The 26,780-nt window shown below is 37.6% G+C and overlaps 1 protein-coding gene across 2 annotated transcripts in view; it reads left to right on the forward strand.

Moving 5' to 3' along the window:
* ATRNL1 (attractin like 1) overlaps window positions 1–26,780 on the forward strand; it is a gene marked incomplete at its 3' end in the record, with an annotated part of 538,576 nt that overhangs the window by 404,654 nt on the left and 107,142 nt on the right. For both annotated transcript variants that reach the window (XM_082002290.1, XM_082002291.1), the window contains exon 27: window positions 1,892–1,999. In XM_082002290.1, coding sequence (XP_081858416.1) covers window positions 1,892–1,999 — 108 coding nt within the window. The remainder of the gene's footprint in view (window positions 1–1,891; window positions 2,000–26,780) is intronic.

Consider the following 26,780-nt stretch of genomic DNA (forward strand, 5'->3'; position numbering starts at 1 on the left):
GGTTTTACTGAACACATTACCAGGAGCAGAGGTGAAGAAAACTGCTAGCCATAAAAAACAGAGAGCATATCAAATACACATTCCTTTATAGTCTGTATTAAGTAAATCTTTTAAGTAATAGTTTGTGCATTTCGAGCATTGGTTATTCTGCTCATTTAAATACTTTCCCCAAGCAATTCCATTTGTTTAAAACAATGTTTGGTTTCCCATTAAAAAGTAAGCATTTGCCCATAGCTCTGTAGGCTTAGAATACTGTAATGAGTTCCATATGGCAGGACTGCTCTAACAACATTGTTTTCTTTAATTTTTGTTATTTCAGAAACAAAAGCAGCTAGATATAGTAATTTTAACATGTAGCGACTCGATATCTTATGCTTTAAATTTTGGTGGTCTTTGTCAAATTGTTGGTAAGACTTGAATTGTTCTTTCTGGCTGTAAAATCTATGAATGTATTGTATTGATGCAAATCAGTGCTGCTGTAAAGCAGTATAGAGAGAGCACCTGTTTCATTTTTAAATGAAGAGTTAAAAACCTAATTTTTAACCATCTAGATATTAAAAACAAGCTTTTATTTATTCTGAATATAAAACACGCAGTTCCACCCAAAGACATATCAGTTGTCCTCTTGGTATGATATACTTACTGACAAATATACTGCATGTTTATAAAAACCCTGCCTTAGGAATGTACTGGGTATGAATTAGGAGACTACTGTACTGTTTTGATTTTAGCATTACGAGCGCTTCTTTAGATTTCTATGGACTGTCTAAAAATGCAAGTCAAGAAAAAATGCATGAGAAGTATTACAAAATGAGCTTGTTGCTTTGTAACAGACCTTAAATCAAGAGTGTTTATTAGTAAGCTGATAGTAAATATTTGCTTGCATACCTTTTATTATTTCAAAGGCTTTTATGAACGGCACGTCACACTGCTAGTGTAATTTATATTCAAATAGCAATTTCTAATGTTTTAAGCTTTCCAGAGAAATAATAGGGAGACAAATGCTAAGAAAATGAAACATAGATCTTTTCTAATAAAACATTTTTGCAAGCGTTTTGTCTCTTCAAGATGCTGTGACATCCTGTTCAGTTGAAGGAGCACACAACTTTAATTGCACGACTCGTTCACTTTAAATATTTAATAATGCTTTTATTAGTTGCACTGAACCAGTGAAGTAAGATCTGCAATATCTAGTGCTGGTCATCATTTTTATTCATCATGGTTTAATAAGCATTATAATTACAGATTGAGGAAGAAATATGAGTTAGCTTTGTGGTTTTGCTTGGGACTTCTGTGCACGCTGGTGTGATTGGAAGGGATTATACAAGCTCTGTGAGCATAGCTGATCGTATTCAAATTCACTGCTGCAGGCTTCCCAATCCTGACACATTATTCTTCATATATAAGTAACTGCAGAAAAAATAGTGCATAAAATTATGAGTCCTGACGCTATTAACTCCATCTGGCTTAGTAGTGAAGTATGAAAATTTGAAGGCCAAGTGGCCTTGTTCTTGGCAGGTGTTCTAATGCATGCATTATCAGTGAAATTAGACTTCAAGTATTTTTACCAACCGTTTCCTATATTTGCTTGCAACTTGCACAAATAGCAAAGTTATTTAGAGTGAACAGTCCGTTAGGGAAGCTTTCATTTGGAGATTTCATCAGAGTTCAAACTGAAAGAATATTTGCAGACAACATAAGCCCTCCGGGCTCAGTTCTCAAGTAAATATAGATGATGATAATTGAGTATAACTTTCTCCCTTTAATATTACAACTATTACTATCTGCATGCTATTTGCATTCTTCTGTTTTAATGGGAGGTATAGTAGGGCAGACTAATATCTGGTGCATCTTTTAATGTTTTGTTAAAACATCATTTTTTCCTCATCAGCAACTTATGCGGGAGCGACAGCAGATGGCCAGCCGCCCCTTTGCTTCTGTCGATGTAGCACTGGAAGTAGGAGCTGAGCAAACAGACTTTCTACGAGGGCCATTAGAGGTAGGAACAGTGGTGCTGACAAGGGACCATTGTGATTTGCATATTTATATTTCTAGTCTCATCCGCATCTGCTTCTGAAACCAAGCAGCGTCTGATTACCTGGAGCTGACAAGTCTCAGCTACATATGTTATGCCATTTTCAAGGCGCATAGTTTTAATAGCGTGACATGAGCTGTGACAAAAGCCACCGGAGAATCTATTAGCCTGGGCTGGAGTGACAGCCGGCTCACCTGGCCGTCCTTTCGTGACGGATGTGAGCTGAAGGAGCGCAAGACGCAGGCATTAAGGAGGGAGCAAACCTCATGCTGGGTCCTTCGAGTACACAGTGCCCTCTAGTTAATATCTACCTTAATTAACGGAGATTACAGCAAACAAACAAACAAACAAATAAATAAAGCAGCTGTGAGTCGAATTTCAGTGTTGTGTGTTATATGTACAGGTTTAAAGAACAGAGAGTGTGCTGCATATTTTCGTTTGTAGATAATGGCTACATTACTGCATTCTTTTATTGTAATTGCAGTACATTGGAAAAGAAATAATAATATGCAAGGCACTGTGATATTGGAATAGTGTAATAATGCATGAAATGGATTCTGGAAGTTTCACCTGAAAATAGAAGGAGAATTACAATATGTGGATAATAATGTATATCTAATCTAGGTTGGGCTTTTGGTAGATTGTAATCCTCTATTCCTTTACTTTTATTTACAATATTGTGTTTACAGTTATTACTTTATCTTATTTATGGTGGGACCTGGGAATGAGGTGTGATAGCTCTGAAATCTTTCAAGATTGTACTTTTCTTTTCATTGCTGCCAATTCCTCTTAAATTCAAAGCTTCTCTTACTTTTCTCAATCGTCGTTTTCAATGGAAGATTAAATACACTCTATCAAATCTCTAAGGTTCATGGAGAAGTGAGCAATGTGAAAAACAGATTCGCAGCAGAAAGAAAAAGCATCAGCTCTTGAGTACTTATCAAATTGAGGCACTCTGTCCCACTACTGTATAGGAAGCAATCGCAATTGTTCTTGCTGGCATAATTTAAATACTTGGAATAGATAGTGAATAAAAATGCCATATCTCTTTGAAGAAGCTTTGTTATTTTCTGACCAAATACTGGAACCCCCACATTCTTCACCAATATCACCATATTTCTGTCTCCTCCTATCGTGGAACAGAAGACCTCTCCAGCTCCCCAGGCTGAGGACACATTACACTGTAGCTGAAAGTTAACTTTTTTGAACATGATTTCATTGTTTCTACACTTGTATCTGGGATCATTTCCTCTGTTGTCTTTTCAGAGGGAGGCAATGAGTGGGAGCTGAGGCATCCAAACTCTAATTCTGTATATACTGATTATTTAATTAAACTTTAGAAGTGAACATCACAAGTTAATTGCCACCTTTTTTTTCTCATATCTTTTATTTAGAACTAAAAGAGATAGATGCTAAAATATTTTAATTATATTTTACAGTTTTTATTAGCTTTTTCTTCCTAGCCTAGCATTTTCTAGTAATTGTTTTGTATTCAGTATCCATAGTGGTTTTTCCTAATTAACACATAGTTATACACAGAATGAAGTCCATTCAAAGTTTCCTTGGAATTACAATATACTGATCTATATCAAAACAAAGCATTGTGCTGAGGATTAAATGAATGTGATTCAGGGTATTGATTGTTTTTTCATGTATATTCTGTAGGAAAGAACCATATTAAGCTTCTGTTCCCGGTCTATTCTCAAACTGCGAAAGGTCACTAAAAATTGTAGTTGCCATTCCATTCTTCATTCTCAGCTCTCTTTTGGACTGATGGCAGTTTGTATCACACATTTATTTCCAGGATGCAATATCCTTAAACAATAGGACAGTATGAAGTAGTTATAACTTCATTTTGTTGTATTAAGTTAGAATCGTTAAACCATTTTAATAATTCTGTGATATCTGATGCCCATTCAGGTCTTTTCAAGTTAGAGATCTTTTGACAAAAATGAGGAATATACAGTAATTCTCTTCAGAATATTCCACCAGCCTTACAGAGATCTTGCACTGATACGCCAGGGGTTCCAATTTTGATGGTGGTGCATTGCATTCCCTCACCTCATACTTTTATTGACATTGTGTGTTACTCACTGATACTTTGGACATTGTTGGTATACTTTATTGTCAGTGTAATAACTCTGGCACTTCCAGTGACGTTGTATTGATCCATGGGTCCTTTGGGCACAGTGTAGTGTCATTGAACTGTTCCAGACATTACTGCGTCTCCCGCTCAACCGCATAGTAAGACTGCTGTTCATTAATGTCATCTGGCTTACGTGATGGTGGTTTTGTACAGCTGGTGTTCTGTACTAATGACGGGTCTGGTACATGTCTGGTACATATTCATACGACTATCTACATGGTAATTCCAGTATGCCATTTGGTTAGCTTTTGTTTTATTATTTCCATTTATTTGTAAATATCCAGAGCAACTGTTTCACTGTAGAGTTTTATTTTGCGGCAGTAAGGCACTTTTTGCCCAGTGTTTGGAAAGGATACCTAAAAAAATAAGTACAGTATGAATACTGTATTTAAAATTATTGCCTTCTTTAGATACTTACAACTGATAATATTTGTGTCTATTTTCATTTAACAGCAAATTGCAACGGATTAAAATAAAATCCTGAAAACATTACAGAAGAGAGTTGAATTTCTGTTATTTTGAGTTCTCTTTCTGCTTCAGACTCTTTACCAACCAGTCTATCTTTCTTAATGTTTTGCCAACAAAATGACAGTATTTTGATATTAATTCCTTCAAAAAAATTTTATCTGTGTGATATTCCTCCTGTTTCCTACTATCTGAGCGGGTTTTCAGGCATTGGCAATAGCCTTCGCTCTTCCCAATTTAAACCATATTATTCATCAATCTTTACCTCTTCAGGCTGCCTTTCTGTGTAACTGAATCACAAGATGACTTTAACAAGTCTCATCTTGTCATCCGTTCTGTCATGTTGGCCTTATATCAACTATTATATGTCTTCTTGTCAGCCTAAACTTAACACAGAAGAACTCAAACTTAGTTTTTCCCTTGCCCTCCTTCCCTTTTGGTATCGCATCAACCACTAACGTGCTAATGATATTGATAGCATGGCAGTATCTTATTTCTAAATCTATGAAGCAATACCTACTCCTGCTGTGGCATGGCATTCCTGATACTAATCTTGTGCACAATTATCCTATTTAACACATGCCAGCCCTCATCTGTATCTTCATCTGCTTCCATTACGATTGCCATTTTCCTGCTTAGAAGCGATGAAATCTGCATGAGCTCTTAGAAGGGAAAGTGAGGCTGGAGGCAGGCCACCCCTCACTCTTCCTCCTCCCTCTTGGGGAGAAGAGCAGCCTAAAGTTACTCCGGAGGGGAAAGGGAAAGGGAAGACTGGAAGGCAGTGCACCTCTGGATCCCAAGAGGGGAACAGTCAAGGGGAACTACAGTGAAGTGGCCGGTGTCCCAGGGCCAGGTAAAAGAAGAGAAAGAATTCCTAAGGTTCCCTTGTTAGCAGTTTCACATAGCACAGCCTGTTAAGGAGCAGAGTAAAAAAACACCAGAAGCACCGTGTCCAGAGAGTTTGAGAATATTGTGGTATTTTGTGATGCCACCATAATTCTTTCAATACCAGAATCATAAAAAATTAAAGTAGCACCATAGATCAATAGATACAACACTTTTTGACACTCAGTGCCCTCATTGCTAAAATGTTTTTTATTTCTTTCATTTGTTTTTTCTAGACACCTAAGCCATTTCCAGACCTGGTTGCTTTTTGCTGCCCAGTGTATCCCAAAAGCTAAACCTTTTAGGCTGTCTTCATATTCTAAGCCTCCTTTAGGCAATATTTTTTTTCCCCAAAATATAAATCACTTTTGAAGAGTCACTTCCACTGTGCTGCTGACAGTCATTTTAGTTAATCTGTATGTTAAATGAAAAGTAGTAAAAATGGTTTTTCTGTCCTGCATTGCCTAACTTGCAGGTATTTTTCAGTTTATTTAGAGACCATGATTTTTTTTGAAACAGGGACAGATTCTTTAGGCTTGTGAGATAAGGTGGGCACTACTGTAACACTAATGTATGGTCATGCTAAGTCTCTGGACAGCAGCATCTACTGTGCTACATCTGCTGGAGCAGGCAGATGTGTTATTGCCTGCACAAGAAACAAGTGCAGATTTGCTCTTATGATGATCATCCATTTGATATCTTTACAGTATTACCTGGTTATCTATTTTTTATGCAAATTTCTGTTCTTTAATAGTTATTTCTGCAGAAAAACATGCAATAAATCTTTCAATCATTTTTCCATCAAATTACTGCATTTCCTGTAGAATTGTCACAGGTGTTAGATTGTTCTCCACTTCTGACAAGGTAAGATGATCTCAAGAATTTTGAATTTCAAATAAAATCTAACTTTGTTTTTCTAGCAAGCAGTAAGTCATATTCATGGTACATTAAATAAGTTTTTAATTTCAAGCACTTCTGTTAAGTATGAAGCAAAGATTGGCCATTATTTCTCATGTATTTGAGTAAAAGAATTGGAAGGTATGGACCAACACCAATAGCTATCATTATATGAAGAATAGCTATTGGAAATCAGAGTGGCTTATTAAAACACATTAAAATCCTATACCAGAGGTTTGTGGGTTTATGTAATTGAAGTTTACACTGATAAGCTGTGTTGCTGGTTTCTCCTGCCAATGAGATATCAGGACATTTTAGCTTGCTTTACAAATAAATCCAGTTAAGTTGGGTTCATTTTCTTGTTTAATTTGAATAATTCAGTAAGTAATTTTTGAAACTGCAACCTAAGCATACTTCATTATTTTGTACAAAATGAAACTAGTTGTATGCTTCATCAGCATTACACCTGCATTCTTTTGATGACATAATGTCTAATACGAAGGAACGGGCTCTTCCCAACTCTTTGTTATAGGTCATCAGATTGCCCCTTGAAATTCTCAGTTCCTAATTTTAGTCTCGGTGTCAGAGGGTAAATTCAGTCCCCTTGTAAGAAGGTAACAGTTTATTGAAGAGAATGATGAAATTGTCCTTAGAATGGTCATCTTGTTTTCAGGGACCATAAAGGCAATACATATCTGGCAACAGGCACTATCAAAGACCTTTATACTTGCACTTCTTGCTGCCTTAAAAAGTCGTGCTTAACCATTTACAGAGGTTCAGGTGTTGCTCACACAAGCTTATTGGGGAGCTGAACTCTGGGAACTTCAAAGAAGATATTAGTATACTGTATTAATTATTTATTACAAATTTTGTTTAAAATGCAATCAAATATGATTATTTTTATTGTTATGATGGGATAACTAGACATCATCTCACAGTACTTGTGGGAAAACCAGACATTCTCCTGGATGGGGAAGGCCAGTTTCACTAGCTAATCCATGTTCTTATCTTCGTCGCGGTTTGTGCTGAGCAAGGTGTAATGCCAAGTGTAGGGTACAGCCTGTGAGCCAGTTCAGCCACGATCACACAGAACAAGTTGCAACCTGTTCTGAATGACTCCAGGGACTGCAAAAGCTGTAGCTGGACTCAAGGGAGCAGAAACATAATTTAGAGACAGCTACCCAGTTCATTCTTTTCAATGTCATTCAGAAATGAAGGTTGCATTTTTTTTTGTAACCTATCCATTAGAAGACTTTGGATGTGCATGTGAGGAGTAGTTGTTTTTAGAACTCTCATCCCTGAGTTTAATTGTAATTTTCCTAACTCATATTTTTCTTTCCTAGCAAGGTTGGATTTTTTTTACCCCTTGCTAATTCCAAGTTTGGATTATCCATATTGTCCACATGTAATGTCTTTAAGCCAAACTCTGCCTGACATTGGAAAGGGCTTCACTAAGTACTGTGTCTGGTCTGTGGCACAGGAGCTCAAGGAGGACCAGAGGAGAAGGAATCTACATGAGAACAATGTGAGTAATCAGAGACTTAGAAAATATAACTACAAGGAAAAGTCAAGGAAATTGGAGTAGACTATTGAAAGGAGTCAAAGTAATAACCTTCAAATATGCAAAAGGTGAGTAGCAATCAGGAGGGCAACAATCTTTTCTTTGCACGCAATGTAGGCAGCAAAGGTGTAATGGACTTAAATTGTAGTAGAGGAGGTTTAGGCTGGATATCAGGAAAATCTTCTCATAATAAAGCTGAATCACTGGAAGCAATTGCCTGGGGAGGTGATGGAATTTCTTTTATTGGAAGCTTTTTAGAACAGGTTAGACAAACATTTCTCAGGTACCACATACCCATAGCTCCGTTAGCTTCTCTCAGCTGTCTTTATTATTATTCTGATTGCTGTCTAGCTCTTCCTTCTGCATACTGTCTGAAAATTTTCCATTTCTGTTGTTTGAACAGCTTAATTACCTTCATTGCACTGTTAGTTTTCTGTTACTGAATATTTCTGACCCTTCACTTTGCTGTTCCCTTCATTGATTTACGTCCCCAGTTTTCTTGCAAGATCAGAAACTGTTAAGTCAACTCTGACCCCCAGTCTCTCCCTGACTGTAGGTCTAACGTGATCTCCAGTCCATTCTGGAATAGCTTCAATATTCTCCTTGAAGTCTGTATTCATGATGTAATTATTTTTATCTTAACTATTTTATCTTACTATTTTTATAGCCAAAATCCATGCATCCTACACCACTAGATCTCAGAGAAATGTGGTTATATGATATACCTGACGCTGAAGAGAAGAATCTATATTGTATCACATTTTCTGTTTTTCTATATTACTCAAAGTTCATGCTAAATTTGCTGTCTACTGTCTCAAGAACTCCATTATCTTCTGCTACACTCTGACCTTGATGGCTCACTCCATTCTTTGCCCACTCCCTCAGGCCTGTTCATCTGGAAAACTTCCTCCTAAACTATTGAGTTACTTTATTTTAAGTCCGACCTACAAATCTATTTTCTTCTTTGCAAATGATTGATTCACCTTGTGTATTCTTTTGTGATACCAGGTGTGAGGGGTATCATATGCAACATTCTTCCATTACAGAGAAGCGTTTACCTGAAAGCGGTGCTGTTTCATCCCTGCAATATCTCCTTCCTCATGTAATGAACTGTTTTTCATGAAATAAGAATTTTAGATGCCACACTATCTAATTCTTCGTTCAGTGGTCATATACAACAGTGTAGGTCTGCTAAATTAAATATCTTTCCATTTGCATAAGGTTTTTATTGCTTCTCTTTAAATTTATACCTAGCAATGTGTGAATGTTCTGAACAAATACCTAATCTAGTTGCTCATGCATACTGGTCACAGCTATGATTTTCTCTGTGCATTGTGTATACTAACTCTATTCAATGTAAAGTGTATAGATGTTCAATTCCTTGCACAGAATCAAGTCAATAATATTTTATGATTTCTAAGTAATAGTTTTCTCCTTCAGCATATGGCAAATCTAAAAATAGCCTGAGAAATGCTGCCTGGAATAAGTCACATCATTTTTTCATATAGACCAATTTTTTAATGTGTTGTTTATTGCTAAAATATATACTAACACCTCAAAACCTGTTGATGTTTTGACAAAGTCCTTAACTTAAAGAAAGTTTTTAAAATTTCTAGATTGGCTCTGGAATGTATCCAGTCTGTAAATTTACAGAAAACATATTTTTAATCCCTACATTCTCTGTTTGCTTCTTTATTACTTTTGAGTCAATTTGTTTGCCCTCGGGCAAACAGACATTTTAAGAATGCCTTAAACATGATGTATAGGAGATTTTTCTACATGCAGGTTGATGTCCTAATATTTCATACTAACAAGAGAGTGAAGCTTCTGCTTATTAGCTTATGAGCTATGGGATCAGTGAATTCACAATTATTTCTGAAAACCTGATCTTGTTCAGCATTTTTGACAAAACTGTATCTTTCCACTTCATATGTGCTACATTATCAGATGACTGTAGAAAATGTTTGGATAGGAATATATGATTTGTATTGAACAAAATTGCCAACAAATTTCATGCTCAACTGGAAAAATTAGCAGGAATTTTGGCTGACTAGGTAAATGTAGGTGTTTCAGTGTTATTGGCATGCTGAGAATAGAAATTGTTAAATTACTGTATTACACATAGTTGCGAATGGAAAGTATCAAAATAAATATTTTCATTGTTTTCAAGCAGAAGCTTGAAAGATACAGATACAAAATTCAGTGAATGCAAAACAAAATATATGTATATATGTACCTTTTAGGATTGTCTTTGAACAAGGCTTGCTTATGGGAATCTTGCCTTTTGATAGCAAATCCATAACAATGAGATTTTTCCAGAATTGTTTAAATTCAACATACCAAAGCATGGAAATAATTACACTATCAGGTTAACTAAAAAACACATAGATTGAATTATTTCTCGGTTTGATTGGCTGGGCTTTTCTGTGCACCTGATTTGCACATTCCATTCTCTGATAGGCGGCTCTTTCTGGTTATAGATGTTTTCTTAGTATTTCTTTTGGGTTTAGATCAAAAGATATTTCTCATCTTTAAAGTAGGATGTTTTGCTCTTCAAAAGGAAAGGAGAAGAGGAAATAGATACAGAAACTACGGTCTTTCATCAGCTATTTCTTATGTTTCCAGGTGGAAGTGGCTACTCTATAGTGTTGGTATTTGGCAACTTGTAGACCTTAGCTTTGCTTCAGAGGCTTTGCCTGCATGCCATTTCCTAGCTCTGTACTTGAGCTTCAGTTCTCCCTGCCAACAACAATACATATTGAAACTGCGGCAGACAGGAGACAAAAGTGCAGTGCCTTTGCTTTTCTTCACAGAACCTGGCCACCCGCGTGTATTGTTGGATAATCTAATAGGTTATGCCAGTTTTCACTGAACTTTTATCATTCTATAACTTCTATCAAACTAAATTCGAGTCTGAATTGAATATGAAGTCATTGCATAGAAGGCAAAGCACCTGTTCTGGACAGCAGACGTCTATACCTCACCTAAGCTTTTGAAAGCCATCCAATTTGCTTACTTTCCAAGACTGCAACCCAACAGGCGCTTTCCTGCTTGGTCTACAGACTCAGCTTTCAGAGAGTTATTAGCTAAGCTTTGCCTGTGTCCACAGAAAAGACTGAAATACTATTTGTGGTCAGGAGTACAACTACAACAATAATACAGTGAGAATAGCATCTATCCATGAGGTAAGAAAGCACTAAGCCTGAGGGGAACTATACCTATGCAGCCCTAGACATCCTGTGGGAGCACACTCTGATTTTTACAGCTACAAGAGTGGATTAACCAGGTGGAGAAAGGAGAACACATTAGAGGGAATCTGACTGCTTGGGTGACCTGGACACTCCTCTGGAACGGGGCAGATGTAAAATCTTCCCTGTGGGCAGGATCCAGAGCTCCAGAGTGTGCTCTTTCCACCTCTGTGTCTAACTTTGGGCATCTTGAATTTCTGGTTGCATCGTGACTCAATTTCAAGAAAAAGGATGGAGCATGTTCCTGATTAGGGAGACAAATAGCCCCCTGGACTGAGTAGAGCCTGAACCTCAGCTCTCTCCTTATCGTGATCAGGATCACTTTTCTGATGTCTGCTCTACCATACAAAAGGTAAATGTGGATCACACTCTCGTTTATGTGCTCATCATCAGAGCTGGGGGAATTTGATACAAGCAGTGCTACATAGCATCCCTCCTTGTTCCCTGTGTTCTCAGTGGAAGAGGAGGAGGGCTATTTTTCCCCTTGCATATTGTGAAATGCAGTTTCCTCTTTCACACTGATTGTTTAGAAAGTTATGGTATTAATTACAGGCAGACCAGATCACTTCTTTGGTACGAGGAACCCAAAATTTCAAAGAGGCTGTGAGGAGGCTGGGTACGTATATGCATAGGGCATGGATCCCATTCATGGGCTTCGGCAAAGCAGAGGTAGAAACATTGCATGGAGTATTTCAGTAATAATCTGAACAATCTTTTTTTAACAGAAAATACCATAATATTAGAACTTAAAAAATGAGTTGGCTCAATCAGGATTTAGGGCCCAATGGTATGATTCTTTAATGGTCCTGAAGGAGCCTTCCCCTTGTACAATTTCTTTTGGAAATCAAAAGATTAAGAATGGTATGCTGCAGTAAAGTAGAAGCTGCAGTAAAGTAGAAGTTACAAAGGCAGTTAGACTGCAGTGAAATTGGGAAGATCAGTAAGTTTGTGTCAGGGCCATCTCTACAAGAGGAACTCCTTTAAAAGTAAGAAGTATTTGTGATATGTGATCACTTCCATTTATAAATGTAGTGTACTTTACAAATCTATTAGAGCTTCCTATAACAAAGACTGTAAAACATTATTGTTCATTAGTGTGAAGCAGTAAAGTTTTTAACAGATACGCATGAAATAAAATTTTCATTTTTTCATCTTTGGTATATTCACATTATTGGAATTGTATTTAAAGTAGAATTTTGCCTTTCCAAGTGCTTTATACTATATCCTTGGCAAGCTGACATTTTCTTATCTTTATTATCCAGCTTTCAATAAGAAACTGGGAAGTTTAAAGAAACACTTGCTGTCAGCTTCTTGCCTCAACTGTTTAGGCCTTTGTAAAAGATGTATAAATATTGAACCAGCTGGAGTTAATAAATAAAGTTATTTTGTTCTACAAACAACTTAATGGTTATTAAAGGAAAAGCCACTGGGCTTTTGTAAAAGTAAACAAGCAATTTCTTTTATATTGAGAAGTTTTTCAAATTGTAGGAATCAGAAGGAATGAAATGTACCCTTCTGAACACCCTTCAGTATCAGTTTATGTGCAGAAAAGAAAAGCATTCATCCAGTGACTCACAAAAGTAATTTATGTTTTGCAAAAAAACCCCACAGAAGTGTAGGACACTTTAAGATCACTGCTAAATATACCAGGAGGCACTGACATGACTTTGGCAATGAGAACCTGTGAGATCATTTTCCTCTGGGCATGTGGATGCTGTAAAGTGCATATTTCATTTTTTTGCATGAAGAATATTTTAAAGTTAAATATTTTAAAGAAATATTTAAAGAAAATATATTACCATTTTGTTATAAATAGAGCCAGACAAACATCATAAATTGGATATGCATTAAAAAAAATCTCCAAAACTTACTGTTGTTTACTCCTATGTACCTTCGGGGCTTAATCATGAATGTTATTTGAGTTACATTCTCTCATCACTCACTTGTTGAACTCAAGAAAGGTAGAGTTGCACCAGGTCCAAATCTAGCAGGTGTATCTGCTAGAGCACCATTAAAACCAGACTAGTGAAATAGTGCACCTACTCTGATAGATTTATTGAGGAATAGTGGATTTTTGTGTATAGTTAAATGCAGACTGAGTGCAGAAATGTTTAAAAAATTGAAAAAAATATTTTTCTTATTTCCTAGTATAATTAAGTGGTAGAAGTAGTACTACGCTCTGCATATTTACTTTTTTTTTTTCCTTCTAAAATAGTTACAGCATCTGTTTCTGTTCTAGTAGGAAACTTCCACGGACAATATGCATTGAAGTGAGTGCAAAGCGCAGTGTTGTTGTGATCTACCAACAAAAACAACGAGTTTGCCACTATTTTGCAAAATAAATAGCTAAAGAAGATTTTAAATAAGCTCCTTTAACCCAGATGTTTGTCTTATTAGTGACTTTTTAGTTATATGAAGATGTAACAGCTCAAGGTGAAAAGGAAGTAAGAGGAAAACTGGACTGGGCACACGAACAATATAGGACCCTGAAGGAAAGCAGTAATTAACGTAGGGCCATACATGAAGCTGCTTTGATGCTTTGGGAGCAGCAATTATATATCCATAAAAGGCACAAAATACACATCCATAAAATGGCACAAAACTGCTTCTGTATCTCCCCTAATGTGACCTCTTCACTGAGTAATATGTTGATAAAATTTGCATGCAACCCAAACCATGTTTCCCAAATCCTAGACATAAGGCTACAATTTGCATATCCACTGCATATAACCATTGATATTCAGAACAGGAAATGGCATAAAACCAGTCCATTTAGTGTAGGAGTGTGTGATGTCATGCTTTGTTTTGTTTGATGTGTATGTTTTGCCTTGCATTTATGTGAAAGAGGGCAAAATAGACAACCTTGCCTAGAATCTGGGGTAAATGATAGGGAATTTTGTGAAAGTCTACAGACCAAGTAATAGTTCGGTAACATTATTGACCTCCTAAGGAACTTACATCTCCTGTGGTACTTGGAATTGATTTTGTTCCAAAAAGTTCTGTTGTGCAAGATGAGCAAAACAAAAAAAAAAAAAAAAGGTTTGATCACAGACCTTTAGACAGTGTTATAGCTGTGCCATCTTAGCCACTGAATATCTTGAGGATAAGGTCTGAAATCTTGAATTTATATTCTTTAGAAAGCCAGCACAGAAAGCAAAGGGTAGGTCTGATGTTTTTACAGCAATTTCTGCAATAACTTTGCTGCCGAGGTATACTCTATTATTCTGTTTCAGATTGTTTTTCAAAGGGCTTAAAATGTTTGAGTATATCACAGAAGTGTAGTTGCCCTAAGAGGTGAAAATAGTACAATCAACTCATTACCTTCCAGAAGGTGGGGCAACAACTTGAAATCAGCTGGGAAAGGCAGAGAGCATTATTCAGAAATGCTACTTAATGAGAGCTGGGACTGAATGAGAAATCCAAATTCTCTTCTATACAATGGATTATATTGATCATTGTTTGGTATGTCTCCTGCGTAATTGTAGGGTCTTCCAAATGCTTTCCCCTGCTCACCTCTCCTCGCCCAGTTTTAACTCTAACCAGCTTTTCTTTATCAGTATGCAGACCTTCTCTGAGCACCATTCTGTTTCAGCATTATGATCACTAAGATAGTAACATGGTGAGCACTTCTGACAGAGGAGTGCAGCTATTTGTTAGGTGAGTGTTTACAGCACTCATCTTCTCATCAGCTGTTTTGGAGACTTTACATTAATAGACCAAGGAACTGATCCTTGTTAGGAGAGTTCACGCTAAGATGAACTCCAATATTTTTACTTACTGAATTTGAATTAGGCAGTAAATCTAATCTGTAGAAAACAGCATTCATTGTGCACAATAGAATCATAGAATAATTTAGGTTGGAAGGAACCTCTTGAAGTCATCTGTCAGTCAAAAAGGCTTGGGATGAGCCAAGACGCTGAGCAAAGTCAGGCCACCTTTGATCAGGTTGCTTAGGGCCCTGCCTCAAGGTGTTTTGAATATCTCTAGGGATGATGATTCCACAAACTCACTGGCCCTTGTTTGAATGTTTTACTGCTATCATGGTGAAAAGCCTTTTCCTAATATATCATCAGAATCTCCCTTCTTGCAACTTTTTTCTGCTGCTCATTGTCTTACCCCTGTGAGAAAGGCATGGCATAGTTGACGTCAGCAGTAAGATCCCATCTTAGCCTTCTCTTAAGACTGAACAAATCCTGTACTGTCAGGCTTTCCTCCCAACTCCTAGGCCACCTATATCTCACTGTTTTATTCACAAAGTTACCGTGGAAAACTGTTAGAGAGTCTTGCTAAAGTCGAGGTTAACACCATGCACTGCTGCTTTCCACTGAGTCAGACACATCATCACCAAAAGTAACCAGGCTGGTGTGGCAAACTATGTCTTTCATAAATCCATGCTGGCTGTTCCTAATGAAATTCTTGTCCTTTGTGTGCCAGGACAGGGCTTTTAGGGGGATTTCCTTCATAATCTTCCCAAGGAAGCAGGTCAGGCTGACCAGCCTGAATTTCCACATATCTTCTTCTTCCCCTTCTTAAAGTGTGTAACATTTGCCTTTTTACAGAGATCAAGAACCTGATCGCTGTGACCAAAGATGATAGCATTTTCTCAATGGCGTTGGTCAATTCCCTCAGTATCCCAGCTGGTCTTGTGGACTTGTTTACATCCAATTTGCTTAAGCGGTCCCCAGCTCATTATTTCTCTACTATGGGTACTATGTGTACTCTCTACTAACTCTAATGCAATCAATGAATGGCTGTGAAAGTACTTCCTTCAGTAGCCGCAGGTAAGAGTGGTCAATGTCTGCTTTTCTGCTGACATTTCTTGGTGAGAAATATTTTTTTCAATTTTCCTTCCTATGCCACCCCATAAATTCCAGAATTTTTTCCCGACTTTTACATTTTAGTAGTTGCAATGTATACCTTTGTATAATATGTGCAGTGTTTTTTAAAGATTGTGTTTAAATATTGGCAGTGCATGTGTAGTTACAAAAGACAGTTATGAGTTTGTGGCTCATGTACGGTCAGATGAGTTCTGTTTTTTGAGGGTTTTTTAGAGACTTTGTGATAAACTAGGCACGGTTCACAGGGTGACAAACCAGAAAGGGATAATGAAGATCTCACTCACAGGCTTTTACCTATCCTCAGCTTTGACCAATTATACAATTAGAAACAGCAGCTGTAAAAATCTAGATCCAAATAAATAACAAATTTGCAGGCTTTTCTGAAAAGGCTGTAGAGTCATGCTGAGAGGTGCTGAGGGAAGAACTTTGTGTGAAGGGCAATGGCTGACCACAGACAGCAGCCTGGAAACTTGCTTGGTAAGTTCTGGAAAGAAAAGTCTTTCTTCTTGGCTGCAGTTCAGTGAAGTTAAGATGAGCTCTGCTAAAGCTGTTTTCTATGCTGTACAAATTGGCAATGCTATTTTAGTTCTTCAAAGAACAAAAGAAAAAATAGATTTCAAATCCCTATTACTGAGAGTAAATGAGAAAGATGTTTTTTCTCTCAAGGTCTGATTTTGTTTGTGTGGTTTTTCTTTTTTCTTCTTGGTAACATGTCAATCATAGTTTTCTTATTTGTGTGTGCCAGCTGCACTTTAAGAAAGCCCAATATTAAAAACTGTCTCTCTTTAGTGCATGTAAGTACTTTTTTTGCTAGTGTCTGCTTTGAAGCCTACCAGGTAATCCAGGCAGATGTAGATTTTCTCTCTAGTAGGTATTTTCTTTTTTTTTTCCGTTTTCCAGAAATAGGCTGGCTACTCTTATTAATTATAATAATGTTTCACTTCAATAGACAGTACCTCCTTTTTTTGGAATAGGTGTGTTCCCTGACTAACTAAAAAAATCCCTGCTACATCATAAAGGCATTGTGTTCTTTCAGTGATTTACTGACACATTTCAGTCCTGAAGTGTCTAGACTGTACGTTTTAGGTCATCGGGTGTATTAACAAATATAATTGATACCTACAAACATCTGAATAGCATAAACTGTATCTTATTACTGGCTCTGGTTGTCAACCAGAGATCACAGAATTGTGTACTCTCAGGTACTTGAGAGAGTCATCTCAAATACCTTTCTCCTAAGCATGTTAGATCACTAAGCTGTATGAGCAAAAGAGTCAGTGTCTTAAAAGGATGCTCTAATTGCTCTCACAGCAGAGGTGGTCATGGAGGCTGAGCCCTTGTTCAGTGGTATTGTGCTGGGTTGGGTTGGGATAGAGTTAATTTTCTTCATAGTAGCTAGTATGGGGCGGTGTTTTGGATTTGTGATGGAAACAGTTTTGATAACACAGGGATGTTTTTGTTATTGCTGAGCAGCGCTGACACACAGTCAAGGCATTTTCTGCTTCTCACCCCACTCCACCAGCGAGCAGGCTGGGGGTGCACAAGAGCCTGGGAGGGGACGCAGCCAGGACAGCTGACTCCAACTGACCAAGGGGATATTCCATACCATATGATGTTATGCTCAGTGTATAAAGCTGGGGGAAGAAGAAAGAGGAGGTAGGAGATGTTTGGAGTGATGGTGTTTGTCTTAGGTTACTCATGATGGAGCCCGGCTTTCCTACATATGGCTGAACACCTGCCTGCTGATGGGAATTGGTGAATGAATTCCGTGTTTAGCTTTGCTTGTGTGCATGCAGCTTTTTCTTTGCTTACTAAACATTCTATCTCAACCCACAAATCTTCTCACTTTCACTCTTTTGGTTTTCTCCTCCATCCTACCGGGGGGGGAGTGAGCAAGTGGCTGCACGGTGCTTAGTTGCTGGCTGGGGTTAAACCATGACAAGTATCCTTCCAATCCTTCTGATTAGTCTTAGCAATCATTTTGTGTTAGTTTTCACGTAACTAGCATCTCTTCTTTTTCAACTCTTCCAACAGAGAAGTCACTTAACATCTAGCAATGATTGTCATTAACTTATAGCTGTAAATAATGTAGTGGGTCCCAATCTTTCAAACAAATTCATGTGCAGAATTGTCCATTCAAAAGTACTCCAGCAAAGTTAAGTATATTAATAAAATTTAGCAGGATCAATTTATAGTCAGCTGCACCATGATAGAATTTACAAACAGAATTACTTGTGTGATTATTGTACCTGTATCTTGGGAGCAAACTCTTGAGTACAAGATATAAAACAGCTTTGGAAAATGGAGAAGTGGTTATCTTGGAAAGTGAATCTTTAGCGTTGCATATGAGTCCTTAACAAAGTAAAAGCAATGACTTATTTAAGTTACAAATTAAGAAACTGTCCTCTCTATATGATCTGATGTTACTAATGCAGACCACTGATCCACTTCTATAGATATTTTAATCTACAAAGAATGTGATAATGAATTAAGTGTTACTACTGGTACCGTTTTCTTCACTTGGAAGTTTCAGTGAAGGCAGTGTATTAATAATTATGAGGTACATAGTGAGTCTTCTAAAATCTGTATTCAGAAATTCACTGTCACTAATTTCATGCAATCATAAGCAACTTGAAGTCAATGTGACACAAGAAATGGTACTCAACTGTCTCATCTCTAACAAATGACAGTAATTAGCCATATTTCAAGTGAAAGATGATATATCACAGAAAAGAAAGTTCGTATTTCATGCAGTGCCCATTACGAGAGATGTAGGACCAAATGAACTCTCACATTACACTCATAAGCTCTTCTGTCACAGAATGTAATATTAAAATGACACTTGTAAAGTAAGTTTTAAGCAGAGGAAACTTTTGAAAATTGATGGCTTTAGTGAGCAGTCAGCATTAGTATTTACTTTGATAAGGACTAAGGGAATACTCATGGGAATTAAAAAAAGTCTATACATCCTTGTTGTGTTGTCTTCCCCACTGCTAATAAGGGAGTGGCAGTTTGGTTCACCTCTGGTCACTTCTGCAGTGACTCAAATAGTACCAACTTTGTCTCTTTTTAAAAAAATTCTACAAATAAAACAATTGTTCTCAAGTAGAAAAAATTCTTTGCTGCTTATAAAACCCAGTATGCATCACTGACCCTGTGGTGCGGGGGCCTTGGAAACCATCTGTGCAGCGGGAATGAGGCTTACATTGAGTGGAGATCCAAGTCTGAGGTTCAATAGCAAGTGGCTGATTAGTACCATAAGGTATTTTGTTCCAGTGCCTAAAACCAGTAAATAGGTTGAGTGGCTGGTAAATAAAATTGATTCCATTTACCCACCATAAATAAAAGAGTGGAAAGTTGTGGAGTGGTGAGTGAGTAAAAGCTGTGACCTAAGCCAAACCCTGCCTATTGTAGCAGCTGCAATAAGTAACATATCTATACAACTACTGCAAAGCAGCAGAAGAGGGGAACGTGGATGTGCCTACCCTTTACGCAAAGCGTTCCTGTGTGATCACAAAATGCATGTAGCACAAGCGAGTGGGGAAGGTGGTGCATTTTGGAGGGGATGGTGGTAAGGAGGCTGTGGAGCAGCCATTGTTATGGTGCTGGGGACATGCACACCAGTGAGTGTAGTACAGGTGCAGCCTACTGCTACAAAGGGCCATCAGCCTGAAAAAGATGGATGTAAACCAGTTTCTGCAGCTTTGTGTGGGGCTGAGGCATCCACTCCTACACAATGTAGGTTTATTCATAGGGAAACTATAGTGCTACCCCGTTTGATTTCTCATGTGAAAAGGTAACTCTTGGTATATGTGTTTGTGTTCAACTTAAAAAGCAGAATTAATGCATACCTGTCTATGTTCAATAGCATCTTACTGAAAATAGTCATGCCTGTGACTTTTACATGTGATTATTTAACAATTATTTGCTAGGAATCTCACCCTTGCATAGAATAAGCGGGGAAGAATATCAATACTTTTAGCATGCTGAAATCCTGTAACTGCATTCCTAATAAGACTTTGTTACTGATTCTGAGGAGAAAACCTAAGTAACTGCTTTTAAAAAAAAAAGAAAATCTTTGCATAAAGATCTATAGAGCCTTTTATAGGATTAAAAGTTTCTTATAAAAATGAATGCATGAAACAGTATTCCTTTCATAAATTACTATATTGTTTAAACAGATATCGTATTTGAAAAGATATATAGCTTTTCATTGGAAGTACTGCTAATGAAGTCTTAGTGTGACAGATACAGATAATAGTACAAATATGTATGTTACGTGATGTAAGCACAGATCAAAATTAAAAGGAGTGATTTCAAAGCACTAAAAAGGTATTCTTTGCAGTGGAACAAATATTCTTATTGTATGAACACTACCTGAAGTGTCCTATTGATGTATTTGCATGTTCAGAGAAAACCAACACTGTTATACTTCATGTTTCCTTCCTTATAACATGAAGCTGAGTTATTAATGTATGAATAGTGTGGCCCAAAATATTTTTGAAATGCTGGCAAGGCTCCAGTTTATCTAGTTTTTAAGTGTCACAATTAACAAAGTGAGGTTATTCCAGTATTATCTAAGAGTCATTGTTATAATCTAAGCGGTATTTGTGAGGTATGGAGTTGGGCTCCCTGCAGTGTGAATGTCCTTTTGCTGATTTATAGTTTTGCATTATTTAAGTAGTAACACCTGTACAATGCAGATAACATTTACTTTCCCTCGGATATTGTCATAGCAATTCAATATTTCAGTAGCCCTGTAGCTATTTGAAACAGTCTATTAGTAAATAATGTTTATCTTTACCTCTAGGTATAAAATACTGCTTATATTTTAGTAGATATCCTTCCCACTTTACACACAGGAAAACAGACCAAAAAAATTGGAAGCAAGCCCATTTTTTTTCCCCTTCCTATCCAGTGACGTACTTGTGAATGACGATATTTATATTGACACTTTCTACTTTCAATCTAGATATGGCTTTCAGCATAACAGAAGCCATAAAATATAACCCAGTAATTACTACAGCAATTCGTAAAAATACGAGGCTTAACTAGAATTCATTCAGAAATATGTTGTCACTTTATAAAACACCAAATAAAGTGTTGGATAAATTTCTCCCAAACGACTTGGCTATTGTAATGCACATTGCTGTAGTAATCCATTTTTAGATGCCTGACTCAGAACTGAACCCAGAACCATGTGTGGAGCAGAGCCAACAAGGAATACTGAAAAGAGACGCCTCTTCAGAAATACCTAAAACAGGCTGCAGAAAGCTGCTTCTGTCAAGTCAGGATTCACATCTAAAAATGGTCTCCTGGAGTCAGGTGCTCCTGCTTTGAAAAACAGAGTGCTGCTGCGTTTGTACTTTGTGCAGTAGTTCAGTGCCTCAAACAGTCATTCAAAATATGAGATGGGTGTTACAGGCCATCATCAGCCAACAGTGTCAAAGAATCATTTGTATGACCTGAATGTAGGCTATGGGCTGCTCTTGTCAATTGTCATGGCTGGGGCTCTGCTATTGTAGAGACAAGGGTCCCTGATCTCAACAGCATGGTGCAAAAATGGCCTGTGACCATACCCACTGGGTATGGGTTTTCTAATCTGTGTTCCAAGTGATGTCCAAGCCTTTTATCCAATTGTACTGATGTAATGTTTAGTTCATGAATTGCCCTTCACGGTAGAATCAAAAACTTTGTCTCTTTATAAAATTGTACTTTGTTCTGGCCTAGCTCATCTGGATTTTTTCATTGTTCTATAGGAAACTTCAGGAGAGGAACGTTTACTTTGGTATTCCTGCATGTGCTTATTGAAGCCATAAACTCTGTTTAGACCGCAGTAAATTCTGAATGTGTGAAAGTTTCTCTGTGTACCAACAGGAATTTATTTGGTTTTGGACTTAAGTGCCAGTAAAATAATGGAGACTGGGGGGGGGGGGAGGGCGGGGAGGCAGGGGCAAAAGCATCATAGAAATAGATACCTAAATTCTACAACAACTTCTGTCTGGTCATAGTTGTCCCTTTTAGATCTTGGTCTACAGTCTTCCAATGGTTAATACTTTTCACCTGTTTTTATGGGTCTTTAAAATAATGCATCAACTTGAGTGGCGATAAATTTAAAAGCCACTTAAGTTTGCTTGCCTTCATCTATCAAAGTGGTCTCAAAGTCTTGTACTTTTATTGGTACTTGTAGATTTTGATTTAACAGTCTCTTAAAAGTTGTTCAGTAAAGCAAATGGAGTTCTTCACACTGCAAAGCGTGTTTCTCAGACCACAGCTTGCTCTGGAGCTCTTCTCTGAACGCGCTGCAATTCTCTATCTTGTGTCCTCCTTCTCTGGAGCAAGACTGGAGCCAAAGGATGAAATCTGAGAGTTGATCATAAGATGGTATGGTTTTGTTAATGCTTCGTGCATCACTGCATTTATCTGTTACTGTTTCCCAATTCCCACTTAAGGATGAATAACATCCTGTGCCCGGGTAGAACCTTATATTCGGCTGTATTGTGATGCATATATCTTCCTTAAAGTTGTCTTGCTATGTGGTGTCTGTCAATGGTAAATAACAATTCCTTACAGATCAGTGTTATTTATAATCTGAAAGATTTATTAGAAAGGCTTTATTACCATGTAATGATTAAAGTAATGGATTGTATGGAGTCAAATATCGGTTGTTATAGGATGCCAATAGAAATACAAGTTGATACTTCATCACAAATACAATTTATTAAAACATGTCTGTATTTTAATGTATACTGTTGCTTGGATCAGTCAATTCTGGTGTTGAACTGAAAGTAAGATCCACTCATGGTTTTTCAGTTTTGTGGTAATGGCTTGCAACCTTTGGAATACTACCTTTTTTTCTGATGTAATTGCAGATTCTTATAGCCCTAACATTTTAAGGGTTTAAGATGTGATACAGACTTCAACCTAATGAAGTATGGCCGCTTTTCTTTACAGAAATGTTCTTGCGAACAATTTCTTTTAAAAACTGAAGTGTTAAACTTAGTAAAACCCACTTAAGACATACAGGGGAGGGGGAGGGGCATGTTTTTTAAGTCTACTACACTTTTATCTTGATTCAGTGAATATAGATAGGTTTTTCAAACCTTCTAAGTGTGGTCATAATAAATATATAACTCTCAATTGAGAATACTTTCTTTCCCTCCACCTAAAAGGAAAAACTCAAATGCCGTATTCCCAATCCTGCCTTTCAGATATCAAATACTTGCTGGCAGGGTTGGGAATACCTATGCTGTCAGGAATCAAATGGTTATGTGAGATGTTAGCTTTCTTAATGACACTAGATTAAGAAGTTCCCACTTCTGATTGCCTTTTCATTTGTGTCAGTATAGCTGTGGTTCAATACGGTAAAACACTGAAACAATCTGGTTCAAAAGTAATCCTCCAGGCAAAGGGTTATTTCTGTTATTACCAAAGGCTCTTTGAACATGGTCTAAATAACTCTCCACTTGGCAGGATTTTGAATTGAATTTTTAGAAGCTTCAGTTGTATGTCTGCAATGTTAAAGTGTTAAGCCATGCCTATACTTCAATGGTCTGCTACCGAAATGGGTTTCTGTAATCTGTCCTTGCCCTGCTGTATGCTGACAGCAGTCTAGTGTGTTCCAAAATGGTCATGGAAAGAACAGAGTGATTTCCTGAACCTGGTCATCCAAAGCTGTTCCTGGAACAGTAAGAGCAAATAGGTCTCAGAAAACCCGGTTAAATGTTCTCAGGGAAGGAAATATCAGGCTTGTAGAAAACAAGAATTTTTGAATAGAAGTAAAATGTTCTGCCATTAGTCTGACTTGAAGCTAAAGCTAAAATACTTCCTCGCTTATGAAAAAGTTTTGTGTGAAATCTAATAAACAGCAATGCCAGTGTAGTGCTTATTATGTGGTGTTGTAGTTTTAACTAGGTTGGTCAATATCTGTTCAGCCCGCTGTGTTTTCCCAACGGAAGCTCAGTCCATTAGCTCTAGGATAGGCTTAGTCAATGGATTCCTTTTTGCTAAAAGAAATGATCCGTGGGAGCTCCCATAAGAAGAAAAGTCATGAGGCAAAACAGACAGCCTTTCATGCTGTAAGAGAGAAGCTAGGAAGTAAGAATCTGACCTATTTTTGAGGTGGTATTTCAAAGACTCTGCTGTTGAACTTTTTTCCTTTATTAAATCAATTCATGTTATTAAAGCAAAGTTGAAAAGGCTTTTGAAACCTTTTAGTTTATTGCTGCTTGTTTGTAAGTGCTTGATCTTTCTTGAAGTCACAGATTAGAGGCGAGCATTAATACAATAGTTATTTTGAAATATAAAGCGATCTGCATCAACTAATGAATGTACCGCATAGTAGCGTGAGGTAGTTGTAAGTCGATGAGATGCGTAAGTCAATGAAAGTGGCAGTAAGCTTTATGCTCAATAGCATTTGACAGATACGAGTACAGGTCGGTGGACTTTGTCGGGTACCTACTGCAAGCATGCTGGAACATGATTCGTTTCCATGCCTTGTTTGCAAAGTAAAGAAAAAGGCTGATAGCATATCAACTTCCAGGAACTGCAAACTGTTGCAAGAACATATATTGCAACTGTAGACCTAGATTGGCATGGTTCCTAGATGTAGAGCTTTACACAGATGTGTAAACTCCTAAATAATTATGCCATCTTAGTTTCTTGTTATAATGTAACTGCCTATTTATACTTGGGCAGTGCTAACTGAAGTTCAGTGAATCTCTGAAATCTGGAAGGGGGAGGACTTCTCTTAAGTGTCAAACAGCTTCTAGCTGACAACTTCCTAGGAGCTGTTAAGAAATTGATGTTTTGCATTGTTTTTTTTTTTTTTTTCAAATGTGCCAAGAAGATTGTTTTGGGTTTTTTTCCTTAAAACTTTCCTTGTTCACAATTGCCATCAAATAGCCTAAAAGACTTCAGAAATAGGATGGAGTAATCATAGGATGAGCTAAACCCTTCCCTTGCCCCAAACCAGAGCAACTTTGCATCCTCTCACTCTGCTTATGAACCCCTGAGCAGAATTCTATTCTCTGCACTTTCTTCAGCATCTGGACATCAGACTGTCCAGATGTGCTGAAATAAATGTGTAAGTGTAGTAAATGCCTCCACATGTGGCATATTTGCTAGCACGCATGACCTAAGAGACCCATCAAAGTATTTTGGCTGAGTCAGTCAGAAGAACATCGGACACTGCACCTTTCTCAATGTTATTAAACCCACAGAGTGAAGTCTAATACTGCAGCAGTAGGGAAGTATTTGTAAAAAAACATGCTGCCGGTGGGAGGAATGGGGGTGTCTGGATGTTGAATACAATTGCTAAATATTTTCTATGTAATCAGTGGAAAAATTGAGCTATAGGCTGCTTTATTTACAGAAGAATTTAAATCTGCTTAACTTATTACAACAAGCTGCTGCTTTTAAGAACACTCAAGTTCTTGAAAATTCAATGCTAAAATGAGTTATTACAAGTGAGTTAGCTGTCTGAAATTAAATTAGGTGATAAACAATCCATTTCTCTGCTGTAAATTGGCATGCATGACAACTAGTTCTAATATGCACCTGAACCCATTATTCATGGCACTTCATAAAGTGGCAATTGATAGCAATTTGTATTGACAGGCTCTTATTGAATATAATTTCTCAACAGGAACTAGCTAATCAATTAATCATAGCATTACTCAAGTTTGTTTTTATGTTGGTTATCACTCACAAAATTAACTGTTAACATTGTTTTCAATTAATATAACTGAAACATTTGAGTTTTCATTGGCTGAATTACCAAGATTAGACTACTTAAGTGTTTAAAGATTTCTGAATTACTAGTAAAACTGAAAATTATGTATGCTAAATTGCAAAACACAAAACAAATCCTATTATACTTACCATTATGCAGTATTTCAAAACAGAATGTTTAGTCTTGCATTCCGTCTTGAAAATGGAAAGACCTAGCAACTTCTGAAAAGGCTTGAGGTAGTAATCATCAACAATATTACGATGAAAAGCACCATCAGCTAATGTTCTTTTAAGGCTATCTAAAATATTAGCATCTTCTAAAATATTAGCATATGACACCAAGTTGGGTGGGAGTGTTGATCTGCTGGAGGGTAGGAGGGCTCTGCAGAGGGATCTGGACAGGCTGGATCGATGGGCAGAGGCCAACTGTATGAGGTTTAATAAGGCCAAGTGCAGGGTCCTGCACTTTGGCCACAACAACCCCATGCAACGCTACAGGCTTGGGGAGGAGTGGCTGGAGAGCAGCCCGGCGGAAAGGGACCTGGGGGTGCTGGTTGACAGCCGGCTGAACATGAGCCGGCAGTGTGCCCAGGTGGCCAAGAAGGCCAACAGCGTCCTGGCCTGTATCAGGAATAGTGTGGCCAGCAGGAGTAGGGAAGTGATTGTGCTCCTGTACTCGGCACTGGTGAGGCCACACCTTGAATCCTGTGTTCAGTTTTGGGCCCCTCACTACAAGAAGGATGCTGAGGTGCTGGAGCATGTCCAGAGAAGGGCAACGAAGCTGGTGAGGGGGCTGGAGCACAAGTCTTATGAGGAGCTGCTGAGGGAACTGGGGTTGTTTAGTCTGGAGAAGAGGAGGCTGAGGTGAGACCTTATCGCTCTCTACAACTACCTGAAAGGGGGTTGTGGTGAGGTGGGTGTTGGTCTCTTCTCCCAAGTAACTAGTGATAGGACAAGAGGAAATGGCCTCAAG

This window comes from Phaethon aethereus (genome assembly GCF_964289735.1).
Source record: "Phaethon aethereus genome assembly, chromosome: 7".
Lineage (NCBI taxonomy): Eukaryota > Metazoa > Chordata > Aves > Phaethontiformes > Phaethontidae > Phaethon > Phaethon aethereus.